This window comes from Grus americana, chromosome 1 (assembly GCF_028858705.1).
Source record: "Grus americana isolate bGruAme1 chromosome 1, bGruAme1.mat, whole genome shotgun sequence".
Taxonomy (NCBI): Eukaryota; Metazoa; Chordata; class Aves; order Gruiformes; family Gruidae; genus Grus; species Grus americana.
The window spans coordinates 137,046,163-137,072,997 of NC_072852.1; the positions used below are offsets into that span (position 1 = coordinate 137,046,163).

Here is a 26,835-nt window from a genome sequence, read left to right on the forward strand (position 1 = left end):
TCCAAGTATGAAAAAGTTAACAGTGAATAGAGGGATGAATAAAACAGGAAATAACAAGGTCTGGTGAAAAAAAACCCCAGAACCGTAAACCAAGAAGAATTAAATATAATTATCTGCAATATATGAAAGAAAATTGAAATCAGTTATAAAAAGCCAAAATTTTGTATGATAAATAGCTTGTATTTAAGTGTCTAATCCACGTAGTGTCCTGCGTAGGCAACTACATTTCAGAGACATTACATTTGTTGAAACCAGACTAAGTTATCAGGTACATCTAGCTGCTTCAGGCAGCATTATTAAGGAGAAAGTCAACTGTACAATTAGCTGTACTATGTTTGTGCCTGTAATTTATTTGCTTGTAGAACTGACCTGTAGCAGAAGCCCTAAAATAAGTATTCAACGGGGCTGGAAAGCTTTAAAGCTTTCCATTGAAACATGCTGACTTTGGACTAGAACTAAGAGAGGGAGTACAAGCAGTTTTCTGCTCCCACTGCAGAAAGCAGTTGAAGATAAGCTGGAGAAGCACTGATTTATGTACCAGGAAAAGTTTGGTGCTGGGTCTGTTCTTTCTGAAGGTTGTCAGTTCTTTGGGCTGTCCACGAAGATTCAAGAGGTATCAGAAATTGCAGAGAGGATGACAGGATGTCAGCAAAACTGCAGACCAGGAAATTCTTCATGCATCCATGACCTCTGCATTGTCAACTCAGGGACAGACCAGATCCTCAGCTGCATTTCTGGCCATTTCATGGGCAATAGAAGAATCAAAGTAAAACTGCATCCTTTGGCATCTCTTTCAGCAAAACCAGTCCTGGCCATCTAGAAAATGGGATTCCCATGAGGTAGTGCTAAGCTCACATCTTTCCACGGACACTGGAAGACTTCCTAATTTTTATCAAGGAACTCAGCACTTCTACTGAAACTAAAGCCTGGAGCACTGGCTGAAGCCTTCAGGCTGTCACCATTAACATCTAAATGCACCACTTTCAAACCTAGCTTACATACAAACTTACAGTTTAGCACATGAAAAAGAACACTTTCAAGGATAAAGCTGTTGATGACATTGACTGTCACCTCATGCTGTCATTTTAAAGGCATAAGCAATATGGAGGAATCTTGCACTGCCAAAAAGGATTTAGAAAACATCTTTTCTCTCTGAAGAGCAGCTTGAAAAACACTGTAAAAAGCATTGCATAACATCTCAGTGTCTCCTTTATCAAATCATGACATAAAAATGTTTTTTATATTTGTTGTCACCAGTTCTCTGCAAATTCTGTATTAGAGGCAACTATTTTCTTTTGGCCCTTAGCTCACAATAAGAAACAACAATACTGTTTTTTATTATTATAAGCTTAATTCCACCTTTGTTGATACAGACTGCTGTCCTATTATCCTTTAATGATAATTCACAGGTGGAATAGAGAATAGAGATTGACCTTCAAGAAAGAAATGTAACTTAGCAGTAATTAGTCTTCTTTAGGATGCATGGTCTATTAATAAATCTGTTCTGAGGGTACACCTACACCTTATCCCACCAGTCTGCAGAGATTTTCCTTTTGCAGTAACCATAGAGGATGTACTCACACTGTTGTCATCACCTTTGGCCCAACAGCATAAAAAACAGCATGCCATAAACTGTTTTAATTCTTTCTCAGCCACAGAGACATAATTTAAAATATTGACGGAAACCCTGCTAATAGAGCTCAGGATGTCTTCTGTGTGACTTTATACAATTACCTGCCATAAATTATCTAGCAGAGGTTCTTGATGTCCCTCATGCAAACAGCACTTCTAGATTGACTCTACCAAGTGCTGTGGCAGCTCTTGAGGCAGCTCATCAGAGATGGCACAGTGTCTGGGGAAAGAATGGTAGATTTATAGCAGCTGAGTAACTCAACAGTCTCACAGAAGCTGCATACTCAGTTGGAAGTATCAATTCTTAAGTTTTATAGCAAATACTGAAACACTCAACCATCCGTTTAGATAACCACTGGTTCTGTCAGAGATATACACAGTCTCTATGTTCTGAGAAAGTATGGACTACAAAGAGAGCTCTTTTCCTGTTAAAGATACAAAATAAGGCATGTTTCTTATATGCATAAAGGAATGTGAAGGAAAACATACCTAAATCAAAAAGTGATGCTAGGACACTACCTTCAGCAAAAATGATGGCTGCATCCTAAGAGATGGTCTGTCTTTGAAGAATAAGGGCAAAGAAAGAACAACCACAGAGGTATGAGTTTCTTTGATTTTTCTAACAGAGAAGATGACAACAATGAAAGCCACCTTTATGGAGAAGGAGAATCCAACATCGGAACATCAAACTCAAATTCCCATAACTCACTGGCCTGGTTGAGTGAAACATCTCAATAATCTTAGAGTTCAAGGCTGAGATGGATATTAAATTGACTTCGGTAAGGGTAAGGAACTTAACAACAAAGGACCAGACTGCTTTAGTTTGGGCAAGTACCTCAGAACAGTCTGAACTGATGCGAAGGGAAGGAAGACCAACAAACTCATCAACCCAAAAGCCAGGCCTAGTTAATAATACAAATTCCCTTCTATTACTTATAGGGCTGTCTCTGACTAGAGAGAAATAGGAGTGCTGAAAGATTGAGCCTTCCTGCATCTGCAGCATGGAGAAAAATCTTCAAGACTGAGATAAGCCAAAGAGCCCACATTCTGCAACAACAGGTACAGGAGCAGCAGCAGAAGTATTCGAGAAAGGGATGAGACCTTGACATTAAAATTCTGCCCCACCACTGCAATGGGCATCTTTCGTCCTGCCTTACCTTGACTGAAACTGGCACCAAAGTCCTGGAGGATGCGCTGTAACCACACTTCATGGAATTGTCCAAGATGCAACCTGATCACTGAACTACTCTCAGGAAAGCACTGAAGACACATGAAAGAGTGAGGTTAGTGTTGTGGGACACAAACTGATCTATATCAAAGAGACATCACTCCTGATCCACTGGTAGATCTGAGACAGAGTTTTTGAGAAAGCTGGGGAGGGCCTGGTAGATGAACTACTAATTAATGAGTTCAGTTCTCTGTGCCCCTCATGCCAAGGGCTAATCAAATTCTGAAAGAGAGAAAGAAAACCTCTGTACACCCTCTCCACGTTAACAAGTTAAAAAAGGATAGTTGAGTGGTGAAGTTCTCACTTGAGTGAACACCTTTAGGTATGATGGAAAGCCTTGCATGCAGTTCAAATGAAGTGAAAGTCTGTGATACTGATGTGAAGCTTCCAGTCCTTTGGCCAGTCCCTGTTTGATCCTGTTGCCCAGACAGACTGTCAAACCCAGAGAGAACACATCTAATGATACTTTTTGGAAAGCTGGAGAAAATTTAGGGGTCTGTCTCGAGTCATTCCCCAGTGGAAAATATCTTGATGCTGCTACCACAAGAGATAATTTTCATATCTCAGGGAACAGCAATGCTGATTTAGGGACTTTGTCCGTGCCGTAATCCCTTGGTCACAGATTGAGAGGTCCTGCCTTCATCTCAACATGACAGAAAGGTTAGGGGGAAGTGCCTCCTTGAGCACGTGTCTTAGGACAACCATTTCTGGTTGCGTCAGAATGAAAGCCCTCCACTGGTGACAAGAATGGTGGCAAGCATTCCGACTTGGCCAATATTAGCGTTTTGTAGTTTTGGCCTCACAGATGAGAAAAGGCTTTTGTGGATTCTCAGGCTACTGCCTGCTTTTGATGCCCTCCCATTCCACTTTTAAAAGTATGGCGAAGGGATCACACCGGAGCATGCCTTCTTCTGAGACAGTAAAGGCATCTCTTACACAGGTGACAAGATATAATTCAAATCTCACAGATCAGACAAGGCAAAAAGGTAATCCTGAAAGAAGAGTGATGAAATATTCACTCAAATGAACAAGAAATAACTTGGTTGGCTGTTGCGAAAAACTGAAATAGCTCTAGGTAACATCTGTCAAATACAATGTGCTGAGAATAAGAGAAGATGGTTGCAAGTGCAGGTACCATAAAGAGCAAAAATCCCTCAAACCTGAGCAATAAGGTCGACATAAACCCAGCATGACAGGACAAGCATTTAAAAAAAAGTATTTAGAAGATTTTATTAGTGGAGCAGGAGACATAACATATTCCTTTTTACTCTTCCTTAACTCTGTAGGCTGAAAATACATCCTTTTTCAAAATAACAAAATGAACTTTAAAATGCAACTGCATATGGCCTATTGCATAAAAATGTGCCATTACTAGCACAGTCTCTTTTCAGAATAGAAGTGCACTTCAGAATCAAGATTGAAAGGTTTACATTTACTATAGTAAAACAGGCTGCTAGGTTAGTTTGCTTTTTTTTTTCCCTTAGGAAATCAGAGATTCTCTCCCAGATCTTGTGAGCCCAAATTTGCTCTCCCATTGCTTCAAAGTCTCCAAAGGGAGTGCTGTTACCGAGTCTCATAAATCTTCACCCACAGCATCTCCCAAATTCCATCAGCACTTACACAAAATTTCACATTTCACCTTCAGAACACCTACAGAAAAATGTAATTACTATTTTATTTTATATTTTATTTTATTTTATTTATTTCCTAATGGTGAGTGCCTCATGCTCTCTATTCCTTTGGCCAAATTTAGCTCTGAAAACACAGTAGGGCTGTTCCACAGGTAGCACAGTGGAATCTTGTGATCACTTTCTTTTTGTGCAGAACAGCTACTCCCGGAGTGGCAAATCGTAAATACTGGCTAATGTTAGGGCCACATGCTCAGCAATAACCTACTTGCGACATCAACCAAGTTTTTACTTTATACCAGTTTAGTGCTTAGTGCAATGAGGCTCTGGCTTTTAACATATTCTGCTACAATGCTACAGTTGTACCCTATCAAGCCAAATTAATCCCTGATAAAATACTGCAAACTTTAACTGGATTTTGTGCAGTCATAGGGTTTCTCTTAGATATAAATTGTGTAAGTGGCAAAGTTACTCAGGAGCCCATTTCTCAGCTTCAAATAATGTGCTAGTGTAAGAGAGAGTATTGCATCTCCAGTGAGCAGTGAGGACATCACGGAGCATTCTGGATCTTCCAGTGATCATGAATTGATGGAGTTTCAATTAAATAGAAGGAAAAGAAATGTAGGTATGCAGTTCTGTTTCTTAATTTCAAAATGGCAAACTGTGCCAAATTTTATTTTAGAAAATAGCCTGAACTCAGGGATGTAAACACGAATATGCCTGTCATTTTGTCAAGTTAAAAAAAAAATCACTAAAAATACAGTGTATATATAAAAATTTATAAAAGTATAGTATATTCCAGATGAAAGTATCTTATTTAGTATTTCTTTACTGACTTAGTGCAAGAAGTGACATTTCTTGATGACATGAAGTTGAGACATACAATTCATGCAGGAATCAATTTGGATACCACAAAGGAAGACAAGGACACCTTAATGCTTAGGATTAACAGAAACAGGTTATAATTCAGTAGCAACTGATGTGCAAGGCCATATGCTTTAGAATTACTAACAGTTATCTCTATTATCATCCAGGAATCTCCTTAGCTGGACTGGACAAGCAGAAGAAAGATGAAAATACTGACAAGGATGATTGTGAGCCCCCAACCTAATATGCCTGTGAATACATGTGATTCTAGGAGACCGCAGACAAATTATTTCCAGCAGCTGTGTCATTGTACGAAGTCCTCACAGTGCAGCATTTAAAAGCCTGCATATAATTATGTGTGGAAAGATTAGGAAAAAGACATTCACATGGTATTGGATGGGGATATCTGAAATCCCAGGGGAAAGAGGAGCTGCCTTCTAAGAGGCGACTCAGAGAGCTTGGCTAGATGGTCCTATGTATCAAAACGGAGACAGGAACATGGTGGTAGTTTATGAAGTCACACCACTGAGTCCCGTGGAGGGTCACCATGTTGCTCAGGGGCTGGAGTACACAATATACAAGGAAAGGCTGAAGGAACTGGTTTTGTTCAGCCTGGAGGAAAGAAGGCTCAAGAGAGACGGTGTTGCTGCCTACAGCTACCTGATGGGAGGCTATCAGAGAAGATAGAGCCTGACTCTTCTAAAGGGTGCACAGTGATACAATGAAAGGCAACAGATATTGTTGGAACATGGAAAATTCTGATTAGACATAAAGAATTTTTATTTTTTTAACCATAAGGTTCATCAAATATTGGAACAAGTACCCAGAAAGGTAGTGGGATTTCCATCCTTGGAGAGTGTCCAACACTCAGCTTGAAATGGCCCTGAGCAACCTGATCTGATTAGATCTGCTCTGAGCAGGGGCTGGACTAGATGAACTCCAGAGGTCCCTTGCAACCCAAATTACTCTATAGGTCTATGAAAAAACATTAAAAAGCAGAGGAAAACCCCCCACTAGTCAAACCTAAAAAACATTGCCACCAAAAAAAGAAAAAAAGACCATAGGTAGGGAGTAAAATGAGCAGGTTTATCATCAAAAAAGTTCTTAAACAGTAAGGACAAGAATCCACTTACCTTTGAAATAAAATTAGATAAATTTATGAAATGAAGTGGAATGAAAAGGACTGGACTAGCAACCCTGAAAATGCCACATGCCTATGATCTGTGTTGATGCTTAGTTGTGACAATCCTAAATCTGTTTTTGAAACTTAGTATTTCCAAATCACTGATGACATTTTAACGTAAACTCACAAAGCAGTGAAGGAATATGTACCAATACAACAATTCAGCCTATTTTTCCCCAGTACGAAATACTCAAAAACCACAGAAAGAATTTCACTGGTACTTGCAGCAAAAGAGCAGCACACACAGCCCCACTCCCAAGGCTGCCAGAACGAGAGCACTGAGTGTGAGCACCACACCGGACGGGCTGTTGTCACCCACCAACAACGTAATTAACCCCCGGCCTACCTCTGAGCTGCTTCGAGAGCGGGTCCACGTGCCAAGTGAATTGGTCTAGGAAACCAGATTTTTCTCCTACGGACAACAGGTTAAGCTTCTCGTACTGTGTTTCTGCAGAAGTTTCTCTGCAGTCAGAGGAAAAAACACATCTTGGTTTGATAGTGACGTGCATCACGCTATGTAAGAAAATAGCTCCTTGGCAAAAACTTAATTTTGTTGGTTTAGTCTTTCTAGTTCAGCAAAGAAAGCTTCACACGTGCTTCAGCTGAACGGATAAGTATTCAGAACAGAGCAGTTACACTGTTTGCATGTGACATTATGAGAAACAGATGAAAATTACCTCCACCAGTTTGGAGAATGGTATTCTGCCCTTTCCACAAGGGCTCCTGCTCCTCAGTGACTGAAGTTTAACGCATGCTCTTGTGAAAGCCTATTTGCCAGGTGAAACTGAGAGCTTTTGCTTTGGCTGCCTCTCAAACGCAAGACTACAAAATGCTTTCCAGAAAAGTTCAGATGGGAGAGATTACTCACAAATTGCCTTTGTCATCACTCGGAGAAGAACTGTCTCTGGCTGGAATTATTTCAGAGATATTTATTGTATTCTGAAAACTTCATTTTATTTCTAACTTATTTACAGTTAAACATTCAGAATCATAAAATATGAAGTATAAAATATTTAACAAAATAGATGCAGTTCATGTTGTTCAGATGCACCATAGATATATGATGAAACAGTAAACAGCACAGGAATTTCCTGATGGTCCTCTCTCATTTACCAGGGGAGGGAGGGTGTAGACCTGCCCTATACATTCTGGTCTGACCAGTATGGCATCAACCTTTCATTTTGGAGAGAAAGACGACACTCTGATTTCTGTGTCCTCTGTCTTCCACAGTTACCTTCCCTATCTGAAATGCAGCACTGTAATGTTCAATACATCGGATACCCTCTGAAGTTTGTCTTTTCGATACTTTTTCTTTTCTTTTTTTTTTTTTTTTAAATATAGAACTTCCTAGAAAAGAAGAATCAGGTAATTCAGGCCATATGAACAAAAGAGTCATTTATTATATATATATTCTCTAGTAAGTTATAATAGTCTCTTGGATTTTAAATGTCTTTTTGCTATTTTCAATGCTTAAAAATTATAATTTTAAAACATTAAATATTGTGTTATATACATTATGGTTTAATTTCTCATTTCTAAACATGGAGCATTCTCCAAGTGAAAACTTGGATGAAACAGAAAACAACTTCATTGACACAACAGGGTTTAAAAGTTCACTTCATACAACCATAGATTTGACTATATGAAAAATAGCCAAACATCAATTTGCTCCTATATGGGGTTTTTTCCTGTTCATTTTTCTGGTCTTGGGGACAGGGTGTTTTTGGCTTCTGTTTTTTGTATAAACGGAAGGACAGATCTGGTCATTACTTTTGTCAGTGTTCAGTATTTTAACTTTTTTTTTTTTTTTAATCTCATACCTATTTTGTATAAAATAACAAAATATACAGAGAAAGCTGAGTTTGTTACATTAGTTCATACACATACAGTAAATAAAAGTTTTTTATGTATGGCTTTGCAAAGGTAGATTATGAAGTGACTTTTGTATTTTATTTGTTTAAAAGCATTTTAAGAGAACGTGTTAGTGTGCTTACAATAGCGGCCATGGTAGTCGAATGTCGAGCCAAGAGTTTAATGCTAGGATCACTGGAGGTCTTGCCTGACACTGCTTCTGCAGCCTCCAGAAGACAAATGTAGTTTATTACAACCTCGTCTATCTTAGCTATAATTTCCTGCTGCTGTGTTTCAGAGTTCATGACTTTAACTAAACGCATGCAGGCTTCTGTTAAGCAACAGAGTACTTGAAAGCTGGAAGTCATAGCTAAAAGCATTTCCTCAGGGCTTTTATCAGCCATGGCCATTTTCCTGCAGGCACTTCCCAACTGTCTCGATTCCATAGATAACAGTTGTTTGTACTTAGAAAGTTTAAGGTCATATGTTTCTGGATGTAAATCTTCTCTCTTGCCCATACTTGCTCGGACCAGTGAGAGTAGCTCATTGGCATCCTTTTGTGCTGCAATAAATCCATCAGGCATTGCATACGTCTTCTCTTTCATCACATTTATTCGCGTGATTCGTGCATCAAAGGCCACATCGTTGAGATTCACATCAATTTGGCCACCTTGGATGTCAGCACTGCTCTTCTCATGTGCCTTGACTGCCTCATCTTGCAGGGGCTCAGCAGCTTTCGGGGACTCCAAGACTTTCTGCTCATTTTCACTGGAAAATGACTGACTGACTGGTTCTGCGACCTCATGTGGGAGCTGCGGTTCGAAGAGACACGAGAGCTGATGGCTGTCTCCATCATCATCATCATCATCATCATCATCATCATCGTCATCGTTTCCTCTGCTTAGGAAACAATAGCTAAAGGGGCCACGACACCTCCAGGCGCTGGTGTCCAGCTTCCGCAAGGGCAACGTTCGACACTGCTTGGAGTCCTTCTGACTGGTGCCTGTGCCCGAACACCTCTTACTGTCCTTCCTATCAGTGCTGACGTACACACAACTCTGGGAATAACTTTTTGACAGCTTTTTGCCCAGGGGGAGTTCCACCTTTCTCTCCGATTTGGATTCGTCCTTTCGGGTGATGTCCAGGCATTTCAAGCTGGCTGCGGCTGCCTTCTTTTCAAACAGCATCTCAATGCCTGCAGATCCTCCAATGATGCTGCTGCTGCGTCTCAGCACTTTCCTGTTGTGCGGCATCCTGAGGCTTCCTCCTATCATGTCATATGGCCGTAAACTAACTGTTGCCCCACAAGCCTGATTTACTTTGGGAATGTCACAAGAGTCTTGATTTTGACTTGGCACCTTTGATTCTGATAGCGTGGATGATAGCATGATGGAGTCAGCTAGAGGCTGTCTAGGAAAAGCTGTAGGCATGCCTCCTTGTCTTCCCTTTTCAGGCTCTGTGAAAGCTACACTAGGGGTAGTAGAAGAGCAGACAGAATAATTAAGAATCACCCTGATAATATTCAGAGACTGAACTTTTAAATATCTTTAACAGTCAGGACAAATGGATTGCTGGTATTTCCCAGGGGTCTCCATTCCTCAAAATATTTCACAAAAAATTCATTGCTACTTCCTCATGTCTGTTATATTTCAATCTATCGACAACTTACAACTTATTAGTTGTATAGTTAATTGTTCATTCCACCACAGTAGACTCGTTTAAAAAAAGGAACAGAAAATCACCCATAAAACTTCCTAAATCTCCCCCAATAAATGGATTGGATATTTTCTATTAAATAATTAGATGACTATCTTCAGATTAAAATATCTTTTTTAACTGTACCTGAGAGGGTATGGAAAGCTGTATTCATGGTAATTTTGGTTTGGTTATGTGTTATTTGGCAGAGAATAACATTTCTCATTCTTGCTCCTAGTCTGTTCCACTTCATGCATTCACACACTACTGCTACATGTGGGTTGCAACCCAGAAAGAGGGAAACATTTAAAACCCAACTGAAAGCATTTCCAATGCTATCTCTGAAAAACTGCTTTTTTTACAACAGTACGTTCATAAAATCTCTTGAAATTGGAACTTAAAAATGCGGTAATGGTTCTATATGTAAATTATTCTTTAAGGAAACACCTACTGTCAGATGGCGAAGTAAATACATGCTTAATAAGATAGTGACAATTTCTCATCCTTACATTTAGAGCTTTTTATTCATACTGGCATGTTTTTGACAATCTGCTAAAATAGCATATAAGACACATAATAAATGAATCACAGTTTTCCCTCTCCTACATTAATATACCTTGTGAAGTCATCTCATAATCTAACAAGTATCCTGGAACTGAAGTGACTATGGATTTTGGAGAGACTTCCAAAGAATGGAAGATAGGCCTCTCCATTAATGTTCCCCCAAATATTTTTAACTGTAATGAAAGGGGTTTTTTTAAAAAAATAATCTTTGCAAGCAGCTTACAAGAACATCTCAACACGTACAAGTAAATTGAATAGATACAGTGAAGGTCTAATCCCACTGTCTGCTACAGCTTGACGATGTAGTTTCAGGTAAAGATAATGGAAGCATCACACCTAGTCCTCAACCTTAACACGTAGCTTTAAAAACAAACATAAGAAACGCTTTATTATTGCTGTACCTGTAGTTTCTTTTATCTTGGGGATCCGATGACATCCTTCTCTCAAAGTGCCGAACAGCGGCTCAGCATTAATTGCTGAATGCACGACAGGCACCGTCATTCTGTGACACACGGCTTCAGGCTGCTGGTGCAGCTCCTTGTACGTCGTTCCATGGTTTGGAAGAATGGCAGCTCTTTCATCTGCTGGAATATAGGCGATGCCCTTCATTGATGGGTCAGAGATAATGTGCTTAACATCAGAGGTACAAAGAGGAGATTCAACGGGGGTAGCACACGTGCTACTGCCTGTGCTGCATCCTGCATCCACTGAAGAGCACTGAGAGCTTTGCAGTGAGAAATGGCCTTCACTTTGCAGAGATGACATGCGCTTAGCCAAGTGATATTCACAAAGTCTAGCCACGCTCTGCTCAGCTTCTGGAAGCTTTGAAGGATGGTCATCTGCAGATAAATCAGTATCTTCTGCGTCATTTAGGTCTTTGGCTGAAGACACGGGAGTCATATCTGACAGAAAGTTTTCACCTTGGCTAAGCCCCGAGGTATCCTCCGGATCCACCTCCGGGTCCACTTCATCCTTACAGTCAGTTTCTATTTTACCAAGGACAGGAACCCTCGGAAAACTCTTCCCGTTCACTGTTTCTGGGCTTGGCTTATCTGCTGCCCCATCATCGGCAGTGTACCATCTTTGGCGAAAGGCAGTTCTCTCCACGTTAAAAGTGCTTAGGCGTTGACTGTCTCTTGCTGAAAGAGTTCCAAATTTAGCTTTTAGATCTTCATCAGACTCTGCTTTTTTAGTTCCCTGTTGCTTTTTCACAGTAGCATTGCCATCAGAGGGTGCTTTTACTTCACTGTCTGTCATCTTATTTTTCCTTTTACTAGTGCAAGAATATACCAAGGATCCCATGTGCAATTTGCTAAAATAATCAGTAACAGATTTCGTTTCCATGGTCTCTGGCTCCATTTCCATGTTATCTGAATGAAGAATCTGCTTTGAAGGCACAACTTTTGACTGCAGCTCTGCAGCCTGACGACCAGCCAAAGGCTGTGAGGGCTTCATGCCTGGCCCTCCAGCCTGATTCTTAGCGATGGGAAATTCAGTCTGCTCCTCCACAAGGGGTTGGTAGCCTTCACTTGTGGTCAAAAACATACGTGCAGTGTTTTCCGACTGTTTCTGTGCTGCAGCTAATTCAGAGCTTTCAGTCATTTCAGAGGAATTTGTTTCATTGCCAGAATCTGAAGATGACTCAGGGCTATATGCTCGCAGGATAGCTACACCTGCAAGCCACAAAAAATAAAAGTCAATTAAATGACAGCAGCTGAAGCACCTGGGTAAGTGACAAGCAAAGGGGTGTGTTAGAGACAAAAATATGCTTCGTAAGAGTACTCTGACTTTATTGCACAGTTCCCAGGACAGGCAGTTTAATAACATAACGGTAGTTCCATTAAATAATATGGAATATGATGTACACAAAATGATGGCAAAAGAAAAAAAAGGAAAACCAAAAAAACCCCCAACCCTCATGAAATGGAGTATTTCCAAAGCTAAATGGATGAGATGGAATGATTTTCAATGAATAAATGTAACTATGGTGAAAGAACCTGAATTGTCATTCGTCTGCTGTTCCTCTGAGGCAGCCAAAGCTTCTAGTGCTTGAAGTGTAGAGACTACAGCATCATCTAGCCCCTTCTCACACTTCCCCTCTGTATTAGTAGGGACAGCATCGATAAGTGACACTGGAATGTCATCATTGCCTAGGTTACTGGCTTGCTCCTTGCTGTCTCTAGGCTGCATTGCTTGATTCTGAGAGTCTTCCTCATCTGAACTGTCCCTGAAGCCAGGTGGAGGAGCAGCAATGGCCATGTTTAAGGTATGCAACAGGAAATCATCTTCATTATCATCACCTTCCGGAGGTGGAAGTGAAGTCAAATCAATAATGTCATCACTAGAACCAGAAAGGCTGAGAAGAGCAGGTCTATTGATTTCTCCTACCATAATGTCTTCTTCACAGCTTACTTCATCTTCATCTTCAGCATCATCTGTATTTTCTGCATAACAAATATCATGCAGCAAAGGCTCTTCTATCCCTTCCGCAGCTCCAAATATTTTACCATCGTTTATAGTTGCGTAAACAGAATTTGTAGCAAATTGAATGCTTTCAGCATCTGGTGACAACTCCAGGCCTTTAATGTCATTGGCATTACTAATATAAATGGCTCTTTGTTTTTCTAGTACTTCTGGACTTTCATCCAAAAGCCTTTCGTAGCCAAGAGTCTGGGGATTGATACCATCCAAGTTGTGATCTCCAAATATAAAGGAAACTTTTGCTCCCCTGGGGGAATTCTGTGCTTTCTTGCTAGATTCCAAACCTGAGAGTGACAGCAGTGAAGGCTGATTAAAATTTCTGCTTTCTTCTGCTTCAGTGGGGTCACTTTGCTTGGCCAGATGCTGATCAAATCCACCTGAATTATAAGTATTTTCTATGTACAGATGTCTGTGTTCCTTTTGACATAACAGACTTTCAGAAACATCTACAGTCTTCTGTTTTGGATCAGCAAAGGACATTTGAGTCTCTTGATCTCCTTCAGCCAGGAAAGTGGTAGTTTTTGGTATACAGTTCCACTCAGAAGCAAGGAGGTTATGCTTCCCTCGGTTTTCAGTTCCTATAGCATAGTGAAATAAAATCAACATTGTGAAATCAAAGAGCAAAGTCATGTAATTTTTAAACAATAACTTGTTAATGCTGAGCAATAAACACTCTGAATAGGACAGCTAGGCCATCAAACACTTCAGAAAAGCACTTTCAAACTCACCTCCGCTCTAAGTTAAATACCTGTTGATTCAATGACCTAAAGTTTAACTGGTACTTTGGTACTTTAGTACAAAACTAAACCTCAGCTAGGTACAAATGCTGTTCCAGGAATAGTAACACAAAACCAAATCCCCAGCTGGTTTCTCCAACACCGTATGTATTCTTACAAAAGATATATGCATATAAAATAATAACACTCACAGGGAGCGTGCATCTGTTTCACTACAGTATGAAAGACATTCATCACCTGCTTTATTTTACCATTAAGATGCTATCGTAGGCTGCATATTAGAACATTATAAAGCTGAACTGATACACTGTGGTGCTAGGTCTGAGCCAGCAATCAGATCTCATTTGGCACAGCCCTGTATTTATCTGGAGGTGCACTGGCTTAAGCTGGCTTCTGCTTTATACATTGGACCATCATTAACGTACTGTGCAACGAATACCTGTTTCTCGGCTCCCTGTATTTTTCTTGTTGGCCATGTTAAATATTGAGCGCCTTGAGTCAACCAGCAGTCTATAGTATCCAGCTGTGAGGCAAGCAAGATTCATTGCATCTGATGACTCCATCAGGAGAGTAATAGGCTAAGAAGAATACAACCAAGTCTTGGTTAAGGCTGTTCCTCCTCAATCTGTTTACCTGCTGACAATACTACTACATGGAAGCAAAAGGAATTACATCACAAACACCACATTGAAAAATACACACGAGATCTTGTTTTCCTCACTACCAGTATCAAACAGCATCAAATATTTAGAAGACTGGAGTTGCAGTAAGGTGGAAGTCTAACTGGACATTTTAACAGCTGATTTTGCTCTCCTGAACAAAGCTAACCATTTCAAGACTCTTGCTCCATCTTTTTTCTTGCATAGATATAATATTCTCACCAAAACACTCTCTACTGTTACTCTAAAACTGCCAGGGGCTAAGAACCTGGTACATTAGGTGCTGGAGTCTTGCAGTAGTATGGGAATCTGCAGCTTCTCAGAAAATGAGGTGCCCTAAGCACATGTAAAGAAGTAAAACGTGGGAAGGAGAGTCAGGGAAAGTTCAGGTTCAGAAAACACAGTAGTGAGGTTAAAACTATCTTTACACAGCAGTGACAGTGAATATTACAATGACAGTTTAAAAGATTTCAGTGTTTGTGGCCTGGCATTACTGAAAATACAAGTGATGAAAAATTAAGCAGATAAACAGAGACAAAGAGAATGAAGAAAGATCCTCAAAAGGGAGATCAGCAAAGAAAACAAACTCGAAGCATTTAGAAAAAAGAGTCAGACCTAACAGAAAAATGAAAGACCAGCCAGCTTTGAAAAACTATGGATGCCAGGCTAGCGAGCATTGAACCTGAGACATCCGTGTGAAACGTACTTTCTTTAATTCCCTTTTGTTTTGGTATAATATATCAATTTCTTTGCCTAAAACTTTTGTTCATGTCTCTGTAGCTTTTAACACCACAACCTGCTCTTCTAAAATTTATTTTAAGGTGGCTAGCCTCTACAACTCCTGGAGAAGAAAAAAAATGAAGCCCTTACCATGAGACATAGATAGAAATTACACTGTAGACAACCCATCTTATCACACAGTTTGTAGTGACTCATAGCTGTATGGACTTTTGTGACAATTTATCATAGTTTAGCATGCAGAGCCTACTGTCACAAGCATCATTTGTTCCAGGAGCAACATCACATGCAACAAGGATGGGTCTCCAACTTACTCAACCCCTTACTAGTTAAAAGACAACTGATTCTGATGGAGGCTATGGCCAAAACATAACTGATGATCATAGCTTATTACCAAACCCACAATAAGTCTGGTAATTTTGTAAATGCCTGTGCTGCAGCACCTTAGGCCAAAATAGCCCAGGTGCCCTGAATGTTGTATGAACAATTTTCAGCAACATGGAAAAAAAAGTACGCTTTTTTTTTTTCTTTAAAGTATTTTGTGCTACAGTTTGAGGTTCTATTCAATACACGCTTCTTTCAAAACATTCAACTAAAGCTATAAAAGTTAACTAAGTTATTAAATGTACAATGGGCTAATTAATCTCTGTTCTTTCGAGTGACTACTAAAAACTAACATTTGAAATGCTATGTTGATCTCAAATTTTCTGCAGTGATTGACAGAAATGGATGATCTCCACAGAAATCTCAGACTGCTGAAAACAGTGCTGTGAACTACTGTTAATCTGCTGAACAGTCCTGTGACAGCTAAGCTTTTATTGCCTGCTTCTGCCAAGTGGTACATGCTTGAGAAGACATTAAAAGGAACCAAAAATAAAACAAAAATCCAAACCATTTATTCATTAAGAAAATATTGGCATATATGGCATATATTGGCTTATTCAGAATCTGGATATATGATCCTGGTACCTTAGGGTAAGCCAAGGGGTGAAAACACCAGTTGAGAATAACTGCCTATGTGTGCCCCCATCTCTTAAACAGGACACAGTGACAACCCCTACTTGTGCCCCACAGAGAGGCAATTTTTTTGTCAAATTCCACACAGAGCCTCCTAGATTTGTCATTTTAATGTTAGGCCAGTCTCTCTGGGTTTAAGATTGCATGTGTCAAAATGCAAGGAGATGGGGATATACGCGATTTGCAATAATACAGTAACAGCATTATAATATAAAACCCCCACAATATTATGGTAATAGATAATACTATGACATACAGTGCTGCATTTTACATAGGAGCAGATGGGAAGGATTTAATTTCTGTATTACTTTCTCCATCTGTAAAAAGGGGATAACAGCTTTCTCACAAGAGGGCTACGAGTTTAGCACAGTAATGCAGGTAAAGTAGCCCGAGATCCTCAGATGTTATCACTGCTAAGTAAGGTGAAAGAGATGTTGTGTTCACCAACCTTTACATTTCTCTTAAGCTGCTGTCAAAGAGCATCTAGATTAATTTACAGCAATGTTTTTTTCATGAACTTAAATACAGGGAAACAGTTCCAGGTCAATAAACCTAAATCCTTCAAAGCAAAAGCTTAGTAAAATAGTCCTTGTGTATGTTTTTGTGTATAGCTGGGTAAGCAAAAAGAACTGTTAGGCTCTATTTATTTTCATAGAATACTTAAGTTTCAAGTATAATGAGAACTCTTCCTTCAACCTCTGATTATCCTGATTAATGCTCTAGACAGTCTACGAAGCCTTTCACTTCAAAACCAAATAGAAAACACACCAAGAACTAGGACAATATAATACACAAAACTCCACTCATAGCCACTAGATGCCACAGACAGAGTGTTAAGCGGGATTCAAGAGAAATTAAATTACTGTAGGTAGATGAAGAGCATCTATGAATATATTATATAGGGTAAAACACTTAACTGTAATTATTAGCGCTAAGAAAAGAACCTTGCCTTTTTACAGTTTATTTCATTGGTAACTGCTATGCAGTTACTTGCAGTGAACTTTGCAGATAAAACACTGGATTACAGGGGACACTGCTCTGATGCAGCTGGCAATTCTCTAGTGGTAATAATACTGCCTGTTACATTAGAAGGAGCTTCTAGGGGCTCAAGGAGCTTCAAACAAAGGCCAGGTTCATCATCACCTCTTCTCACCACGGAAATCAAGGAAGACAAGAACAAAGTGAGTTGCCTGGGGTCAGCCAAGAGAAAAATCAGAGTAGAATACAAGTGCTGCAAAGCACCAGTCTGGTACACCATAGGCCCCTCAAATGCCCAAGCCATAGTCTACATGCACTCTGACCACAAAAAAGCTAAAAACGCACCCTCAGAATATTACTGGTGTGAAAATATTCAGAACAGTTTAGCTTGATCAAATACTCAAATACAAGCAAAAATGTTATTTAAAGATATCAGTATAAATCAACAACAAACTTACTTTTACATCCAAGACATGCAGCTCAACTCTAACGCTGCTTTCGTCTTCTGTAAACATCTCAATCCTGTTCACGTGGCTGAAGTCTGCCAGGAGAGCCACCAGGTTTGTTTTGGTGTTTATCACATGACTGATTCCATACCGTGGCCCTACTAACAGTGTCACTTCTGAACGCTTTTCTCCCTGCTTTAGCAGAAAAAGAAAAAAAAGCAAAAGTAAAAAACATGATAGGAACTGCATAGTGACAGAAATTGCCATTGCCTTCTTTCATTTTCATGGAGCTACATTTGCATGGCATTTCTACATTGAAGATTATTATGTTTTTCTAAGAAGATATGATATGGAAGAGCATACTTAATGCATAATTAAAAACAAAAAGTAAAGAAATCTGCTCCTGGATATTGACTGTACTGTAGTTTTTAAATGGATAGTAAGAGGGACAGACAGACGGATGGATGGAATCAGCTTCTGTTAAAAGAAAATCTTTGTCATCAGTAGTTTTCCAGACTAATAATATTACTAATCTAATATTAGGACAGGCTTCCCTTCATGCAGAGGGAGGGAAGACCCCTGAAGGAAATCAGTTCCTGGGTTAGTACCTACAAGTGAGACAGAATGTGACAGTTGGATGGTGCTATTTGCCAAAAGGGTGCTAAACTATCTCTAAATCCTCAGTAAAAATTCAAATTATAACAGGACTGTTATTTTCAAGATTAAAAGAAAAAAAAAGTGATTTGGTTCAATTTAACAATTATTTTTTAAGTGTATGAATAGAACCTAAACTTCTAAAGAAAATCATATGGTCTAGCTTTTGCAAAAAAATATTTAGATAAAAAATCAAGAGAAGAGAGAGACTATTTCAAGAGAAATATTACCACTAAAGTTGCCTTGAAAACACGCCCTCCATATAATCGTAGATCACTGAGGAACTTTAGGTAATGCACCTTGGCTTGCAGAGCAGATAGCTGAGGAAGGAGAAACAGGGGTAAGAGGTAGTGGTGGAAATCATCACATTACCAAATTCAGAAAGAAAATATATTTGTGTAGTCTAAGGAGAATGGACCGCAATAACAGTTCTTCAGAACCTGAAACTAAATCATTAGATGCTTGACTTTCAGATGAGGAGAAACAGTTTCATTCGTAAAATTAAGATCTTGCTCGTTTAGTTAAAATGCACTGAGGACTTGGGTATGGGCAGATCAGAGCACTGCAAGAGCATCGTTACTGCTCCAATGAAGGAAAAATGTTAAACTACCCAAATTAAACATCTGTTCATTGAGGGATTTCAAGGCTAGACAGCAGCTTTCCATTCATAATCACCATCAGTTCTTAAGCATTTATGTACTTATACAGAGAAAGAGAACAAAGAATTTGCTTTTGTCAGCTCTGTGTATTACATTTTGCTAGGTACTTGTGGCATATGGCATATTATTCCACCTCATTACTGCATTTCTCTCTCTTTTTTTTTTTTTAAAATAAAATTCTTCCACTATATTTAGTAGGGAATAGATCTGAAAGCCAAATACAGTACACCAATACATAGGATCGTATCATGCAATACATGTCATAACTTATCTCCTTTTTCTACTCTGAGTTTAAACTATCTACATAAAAAGAAATAACTTGGAAATATTTTATGAGATGAATGGAAACAAGAAACAGTTCATCTCACCCAAACAGTCTGGACCCAAACCTTATACCTCCCTGGTGTAAATTCTTGTATCTGGACTTTTAAAAGAGAAGATCAAACAAGCTCATCTCATTTGCTATTCTCTTTTTGGCCACTAGATTTCTAATTCAAAATCTTATTTGATCTTGAACACCATTTTAAAAGCACCTATCCTAAGGTTTTTCTAGACACCAAGGAGAAAATCAGTCTGGAGCAGAGGAATTAGTGGGAATGCTTTCCCCCTTCCTTCATCAGGTGTTCAGTTGGTGGAGAAATACACAGGGGATGTAAAAAAACCAGGAGAATCCTGAGAATGACAGGCTTCCCTTCATGCAGAGGGAGGGAAGACCCCTGAAGGAAATCAGTTCCTGGGTTAGCACCTACAAGTGAGACAGAATGTGACAATGTCCTCAGATGCTTTATTTCTGAGACCTACCTGGTCAAAAAAGCAGGTGGGCACACAAGGTATTTCCAAAGCTCAAATTAGAAAAGAATTAAGCAAAACCAATAAAGCCTGCTTGCTGCAGGAAGGGACTGCTGCAATCTCTCTTCAAACCAAGAACTAACACCGTACGCCACTGTCATCACCTGCAATGCCTGCAGCAGCGATGGTTTCCAAAATAAACCCCAACTTACACTATGAGGATAAACAATAAGTAATCGGCATTATTCAGCTTTAGCCTCAGCAGTACAGGAGATGTGCAGTGCTTCGGTCAAAAAGGTGGCTTTTCTTCCTGAGCATTGCTGGTCACACACATAGAGCTATGTTCACAGTCATGATGTGATCTGAAACCTCCAAGCAGGATTTCTGCTGATCACAATGAACCTCAGCTCAGGCACCAGGTGTTTTGGGGTTCTTTTGTTCAGAAACAAAGTGTCATGGAGCAGGATTCAACTCATTTTATGTCTCAGCTAGTCACTCTTAGGTTCTTTTTATAGTCCATGGAGAGAAATAGGCATTTCTAGGACACAAGTCATCTGACCTATTTTTGGTTCTTCATGTGGGAGGGGATGAATCGCTCCCTAGAAGTGCCTGTTTCTCTCCATTGACTACAAAGAGAGACTAGATGACTTGCATAAAGAAACCTCATTATGGTGTCTAAAACCAGCCTCAGCTGTATGCCTGTAACAAAGGCATTTCTCAGAGACATTGTCTTCTATGCGTTTTTTTCCATCTGAAGTGAAAGCTTAGTGCTAAGAAAAGCATTTAACAACAGCAAGGAGGGTCAGCTACTGTAAGGAGCATCATCTATCCAGTCAGATCTTGGCCAGCAAAAAGTCTCTATCTACAGCATAATGGAAAACAATCCTGAAAACCAGCATTTATGTCAGGCCCATAGGTTAATGTAGTTTGGATGAGAGATTCAGAGAGAGAACAATAACTTTCCTAACAAGTCTGCCATTAATAGGAAGTACTAAATGAATTAAAAAATATATATCTTTATCATACATGAAGTATTAATAACCAGTTTTCTGGCATTCTCAAGATAAGAAGATAGTTTAGTTGGAGTATAATTAATTATTTTTAATTGTTCTTGGCTATGTTGTGCCAAGCACCAGAAGTTAAATCTCTGAAAATATAATGGCTAGGTGTTTCTCTGAAGGATTAATTTTAAATGTTTCCCATGCACGCCACCCTTTTTGTTCTTTAAAACATATTTTCCATTAAGATGCAAATGTAATACCTTTTTACCCGGAGGAACTAGGTTTTGATTTGCTTTGACAAGGTGTGAAAGTGCTTTCTTTATGTTCTTTTCTTTCATGCTTTGCAGCACAGCAGATGGAAGAAAAGTCTCTAATCCCCATTCTTTTCTGCAATAAAAGGCATATATTTAATTTCACATTGCTGTGATGATTATTTATCTAAAGACTGGTGACTATGATGCCAAGTGAATGAACACCTGAAAACAGAAGGAAAGTTGATCAAGTCCAGAGTTTTGCAGTAACACATTATTTTCTAGATTCAAATTATGTATTACTTATGAAAAAGATGCTCTTCTATGCCTTCCATCTCTTCCATCGTGCCATTCAGAAAAGAAGTTTTAAGTTTTTATGTTTAAAGCCTATGCTGTATTGTTAAACGCCACTTAATTACATAGGCAAGTACCATTACAGAATTAAAATCACAGAAGATTTAACAACATAATGTCAGATTTAATTTTATTTTCTAGGCTTTTTTTTTGAACATGCAAACCAGCCAGCCATTGTCTTTGTCACTTATATTTTGTGGGGGTTTTTCCCCCTCAAAAATGACCAGTCCCCCTCCTTTTACTGAATTTGCTTTTCTGCTTGAAGCACCTCTTTTGATAGACGACTGACTCTTCACTTGTAAGTAATTATTTCTGCTGATTCATTAATAGGAAACAATATAATATGATCTTCAGTGAGGTGGATAAACTCTACAAGATTGAGTGTCCAACAGTTATTATTTCTGTTCTGCAAGTAAACTAAGCAACAGCAACAAAAATTTGGGGGTTTGGGTTTGTTTCTTAATCCAAGCAGATGTACATACAGTTGCATTTTGGAAATTTTCTTTTACAGTTTTCAATTTTTTCAAATACATGTTGTCTACCATAAAACAGGTGCCTACCAGGATACATCTGTATCTAAGAAATCTTACAAATGGAATCTAAGACCCTGCAGTCTTCTGAACCAAGAAATCACCTGAATCTTACTATAATAATCTCTACTGAAACCTTAAGATTCAGACCATAAAAACTTAGATCTGACCATTACATCATTGAATGCAAATGAGTTAATCTTATTTACATTTATAGGCTATTTCATGTGTCTAAAAAGATGACCAAAAGGTAAATGGACCAAAAGGTCCACACTTACAGCTCTTAACACACCTGAATCAATTTCAGTGACAAAGAATGAACCTAAAATTGGTGCATGCACATAGACATATTTAAGAAAGAACCTTAAAGTATCTAGAAGTTACTCCTAATGTTTCACTTTTATAGAACACACTGCATTCTCAACTTACTCTATATATTTGAGGGAGATTTTCTGAGTTTGCTTGGTGGTCACAGTTGCTATATACATTTGTAATGCAGCCAGCCGCAGGGCAATGTCATATTTCAGTTCTGGTCCAAATCTTTCCTGAACCACGTCGTTACAGCTCTGCCAAAGAACCAGTAGAGGGAGCATCAAGTTCAAAAATCTTGCACTAAAAATAAATTATAGTCTTTTTTTTTTTAAATAAAAAATTAACATTGCACGAAGAGTAACCTCAAACTCAGAAGCAGGACTATGCTGAAAGTAGGACTGTTGCTCTCAGAGGTGTTAGATGCTCACGAGGGTATGGGCACTTCTGAAGAACACAAGGACTTCTGCCAAAGAGCAGAAGGCATGAGCATTTTGATCTAAGCTCTCTTCATCCTTCCTGGAGAGAACAGTAATATTCTTTCACAGAGAGTGCTGGGAGGGTATCAGTGTATCTGGAGTCAGAATAGCAAGATTCTACCTGGTGAGATATCCAGGAGAACCACATTGCTTGTGCATCAGTTTTCTCATCAACTTTACAGGAAGTTCCTTTTCAGACATCATTTTTGTCTGGTATTACAGTACCAGAAATGAGTATTAGCAATTAGTTCAACTTCACTCTTTTCTAAAGCCAAATATATTTTGGAAAGATATCAAAGCATGATTATTTGGAGAGACTTATGAAGGAAGGGGACTTTGCAAAAGATAACAATTTGCACATTCACCAAGTGCATTCATTGGCTTTATGCAGCAGCAATAAACCCCAGGATTTACTCCAGCCACACTCTTCTATGTGAAGATATAAATTTAGATATACACTGAGTGCATCTATCCTTTTAATCTCCTTTACGCTAACAATGGCCGTGCTTTCACTTACCTGTACATAGAGATATTCAAAAGCAACTGGATCTCTTCTTAAAAGATCAATGGGATCCTTTGGGACAAAGCTAATCCTGAAAAGACATCTCATCTTATGCGAGCTTGGCCTCTGGGTCACCTAGGACAGTGCAATAATCATATCAGAGCTTGGCAACCCTGGTCGTGCAACACGGTCTGTAGTCTCAGGCACCATGACCCTGCTCCAGAGCCATGTGGTAGCAAGAAAAATAATTCTAACAAAGAGGTTTGTCACAGGCTCCTTATTAAGTTATTCACATAACATCATCTATGTATATAATCTTGTGGAAAGACTTTTAGACTCATACAGGCATGACTGCCCAATACAACTCAACCTCAAAGCAACAGAATTCACTCATTCAAAACCAGAGTGAAAGCACAGAGAAAACACACCTTAATGAAAACCATCCAAGTGAAATACAAACTGAGTTGTGCTTCAGCAGGACCAAAATATTCAAAAATGAGAAGGGCTAGAAGGTTTTTGGGAGAGGTCCCATTTTATTTCTTTGACTGAGAACACAGGTGAAGTACAGCTTAGCAGCTATTATTCTCACTTTTTCTTGCTTGTTTTAATCCACTAGACAATTTGCAAGAAATTGGGTCTTTTGAATTTTCTTGGGTTGCTCTGGATTAAGAGACCTACCTCTAGACTTCCAACCGACACAAATATCTCCCAATACATTAAAAAATGAAAAAGATCGCTTTGCTTGTTGGTCAGCAGAGCTTTGTGAAGCATGGAGCACTGTCATCTGGGTATATTCACCACCGCATAGCTAATGAATAATTGGATGAAAGGGTAACAATCCAATAACACCATTGTAAGCCATGGTCCGCAGCAACATTATAATGGCAAATTAAAGTATTGCTGATTTTACAGGAACTTCAAAGAAGAAACCCTGAGAATTAATGAAGTTTATGTAGTTTATTTAATTAGGCTAATGCAGTTAGAGAGTTAGTATACTTTATAATCAACATCTTTGATTATACTTTTAAAAATTTCCAATGAAGTCTCTGTCTCGCCCTAACAATTTTCAAAACATATGTTTATCTCACATTGTCTATGACCTCATTCCTAAATATCTAGGTATACTTTGTAGGTATAAATAAAAGCTCCGGATGGGATTTTCAAAAGCTCACTGTGTTGGTTTATTCTGATCCTTCTGATTTCAATGGGAATTTTACTAATTACTTCAGAGAGAGACAGCTAAGCCAGGAGACCCAGTATTGAGTACTTCTGGATATTGTGCATTCATTGGGTATCTTATAGCCACAAGAAAAGAGTGCTAACATGGCAAAGTCAAGTGGTAAAGGTTAGAAAATGCTAGAAAGACTGTCAGCTGGTAAACTAAGCTCCTTCACACCATTACACAGACTCTACTTATATAAGCAAGGGAATTCTGGCATTTATTAAATATTTTTTCCCCATCTCATCTAAGAATCCATTTCTCTTTTTTTTTTTTTTTGCAAATTTAGCTGAGATTTAAAAAATACTAATGTTCTTCTGAATCACAGAAATATCATGGAAAATTTCAGGCTAGACAGTTTGGCAAAATGATAAGCAGCAAAAATCAGGGTCCTCTGCTGGGAACTGTGAAGCAACTTTATCTCTAGTCACACCTCCCTGATCTAAGGAAGAAAGTCACACCAGCATTTTCTGGGTCACAATTCATCATCACTGGAGTGACATAACGTGTCGCTGCGTAAACAAGCCAAACTTGGCTTCATCATAAAGAGTATTATTTCCTGTCACCCAGATACAGATCTGTATAATCAGATAGGAACCAAAGATCAAAATAAGGTTTTTAAAGGAATTTGGGCAGACTGTGGTTATCAGAGTTGTTACCATCAATTTTCCGGCTGTTGAGAACATTCACTAGCTGGGCCACATGCAATATGAAAAAAGCTTTGATAAATACTATCTAGCTTTCAGTCCAATTTTTAATGAAGTTTTTAATACTTTTTAATGGGCCAATGAAGCAATGAAATGTGATGCTTATATAATAGAAAAATAATTGTTTTCTGTAAGAACTTGATTCTTACAACCACATCTAAATACTGCTGCTATTTGATAGACTGTATCCAACTATAAATCTTGCAGTTAACTCACCTGAGTAATTAAAAAGATGGATAATTTACTGATTAAGCAGTCTCGTTAATATCTGTTTTCACATATCATTACACAAACCTGAGTTAGAGTCTCCTGTTCATGTAGCAAAAGCAGTTTCGTTCCAGATCCTTCAACCCTCTGCTCCAGCATCAGGGAAAAGTGCTCAATACACTTGATGGAAAGCTTTTCTTGGAGTGTTAAGATGACATCCTAATTAACAAAGGATTTATAAAATGTGCTTAAATTCATGAAGTGCTTGGGACTCGGTTCTTCACTGCCACACACCCTGCACGTACCCAGCACAGGGTGGAAGCCCAGATGTTGAACAGGAGGATGGTCGTGTTTCGTGCCTGTTCTGCACGAGTATACTGGACATCACGCGCATTCACCCCGCGAAAAATCATCACCTTTATATTCAAACATCTCTGAGATGGCATTCAGACATGCACGTGAAAAATATATGCATGGAATTGCTGTGAACGGACAACTTTCTGTGCAGTTTAACACATGAATTATACTTGTGTGGCCCTTAAATCATATCTATCTCCCTGGAAATAAAACCTCTCCATCAGCAAAGGAGAAAAGGTCTTGCTGCTCTTCTCTTCACTTACTGAGGGGGCAGGGCCACCAAGCAGTACAAACCAAATTTAAAAGTTCAACAAAAAAAAATTAATGAATGGCCTTTATTTGTTCTTATGGCAAGGGGGTTTTTTTTGAAGTCCACTTCTTGATACTTGTGTTTAATGGACATTCTTGAGTTTTAAATGCTGACAGAATGCTGACAGAAAAGTCAACAATGATGTGCAGAAAAATAGCTCTAAATTCAGTGACCATGTCAATTTACAGTATAAACCCCATTTTTAGACACTTTTAATTAGGTTTTTTTCACACTGGATTATGTCTAAGGGTAATTAATTTGAGAACAATTGTTTCTAAAATAACAGCTAAACAAACCTCCTTGCAAAACCATTCAACCAATCCCTACTTTACTTTCATATAATGCTTTGTATTAATATTGTCTGGCAAGGTATCTTTTGCTTTAGTGAATGTAGCAGGAAAAAGAAATATATAATAACCTGTAATTTAAAAAGAGTTTCACATTATGTTGGTGAAAAGATTAAAACATTTCTATCCTTCCAAAAGAGTTTTCAATATATGTAAGTATCCAGATGGATAGGACATACTAAGGAGATCATGACGAATTGTAATCCAAGTGTTTTAACGTAATTTAGGAAGATTAATTGATCAATTACAGTGTGTTTATGGAAAATCAACACCAAATTCGTGGAAGGATGAAAAATGTATGTAGGAGGATGAGGACAACTATGTACAATGTAAAGAATATAAGACAGTATTAATGGATTGCAAGCAGCCACTCTGAATAATGGAGGTTAATATTACACTGTTCTGACTAATGGGGAATTTATTGCTTACATGTTAAATCTACTTTTATTTATACTC

At 38.7% G+C, this 26,835-nt stretch overlaps 1 protein-coding gene across 5 annotated transcripts in view; it reads right to left on the reverse strand.

Moving 5' to 3' along the window:
* Positions 1-7,443: 7,443 nt before the first annotated feature.
* Positions 7,444-26,835, reverse strand: part of FRMPD4 (FERM and PDZ domain containing 4) — a 418,847-nt gene continuing 399,455 nt past the window's right edge. For 4 of the 5 annotated variants that reach the window (XM_054817292.1, XM_054817298.1, XM_054817307.1 and 1 more), the window contains 10 exons: positions 25,453-25,584; positions 23,248-23,367; positions 22,372-22,508; positions 21,068-21,194; positions 18,589-18,678; positions 17,717-17,899; positions 14,306-14,444; positions 12,646-13,707; positions 11,050-12,321; positions 7,444-9,854 (listed from right to left, as the gene is read on the reverse strand). In XM_054817292.1, the coding sequence (XP_054673267.1) occupies positions 8,488-9,854; positions 11,050-12,321; positions 12,646-13,707; positions 14,306-14,444; positions 17,717-17,899; positions 18,589-18,678; positions 21,068-21,194; positions 22,372-22,508; positions 23,248-23,367; positions 25,453-25,584 (4,629 nt within the window). In that variant the 3' untranslated portion in view covers positions 7,444-8,487. Of the gene's footprint in view, positions 9,860-11,049; positions 12,322-12,645; positions 13,708-14,305; positions 14,445-17,716; positions 17,900-18,588; positions 18,679-21,067; positions 21,195-22,371; positions 22,509-23,247; positions 23,368-25,452; positions 25,585-26,835 lie in introns of all 5 variants that reach the window. The other variant, XM_054817324.1, reaches the window with a different exon arrangement.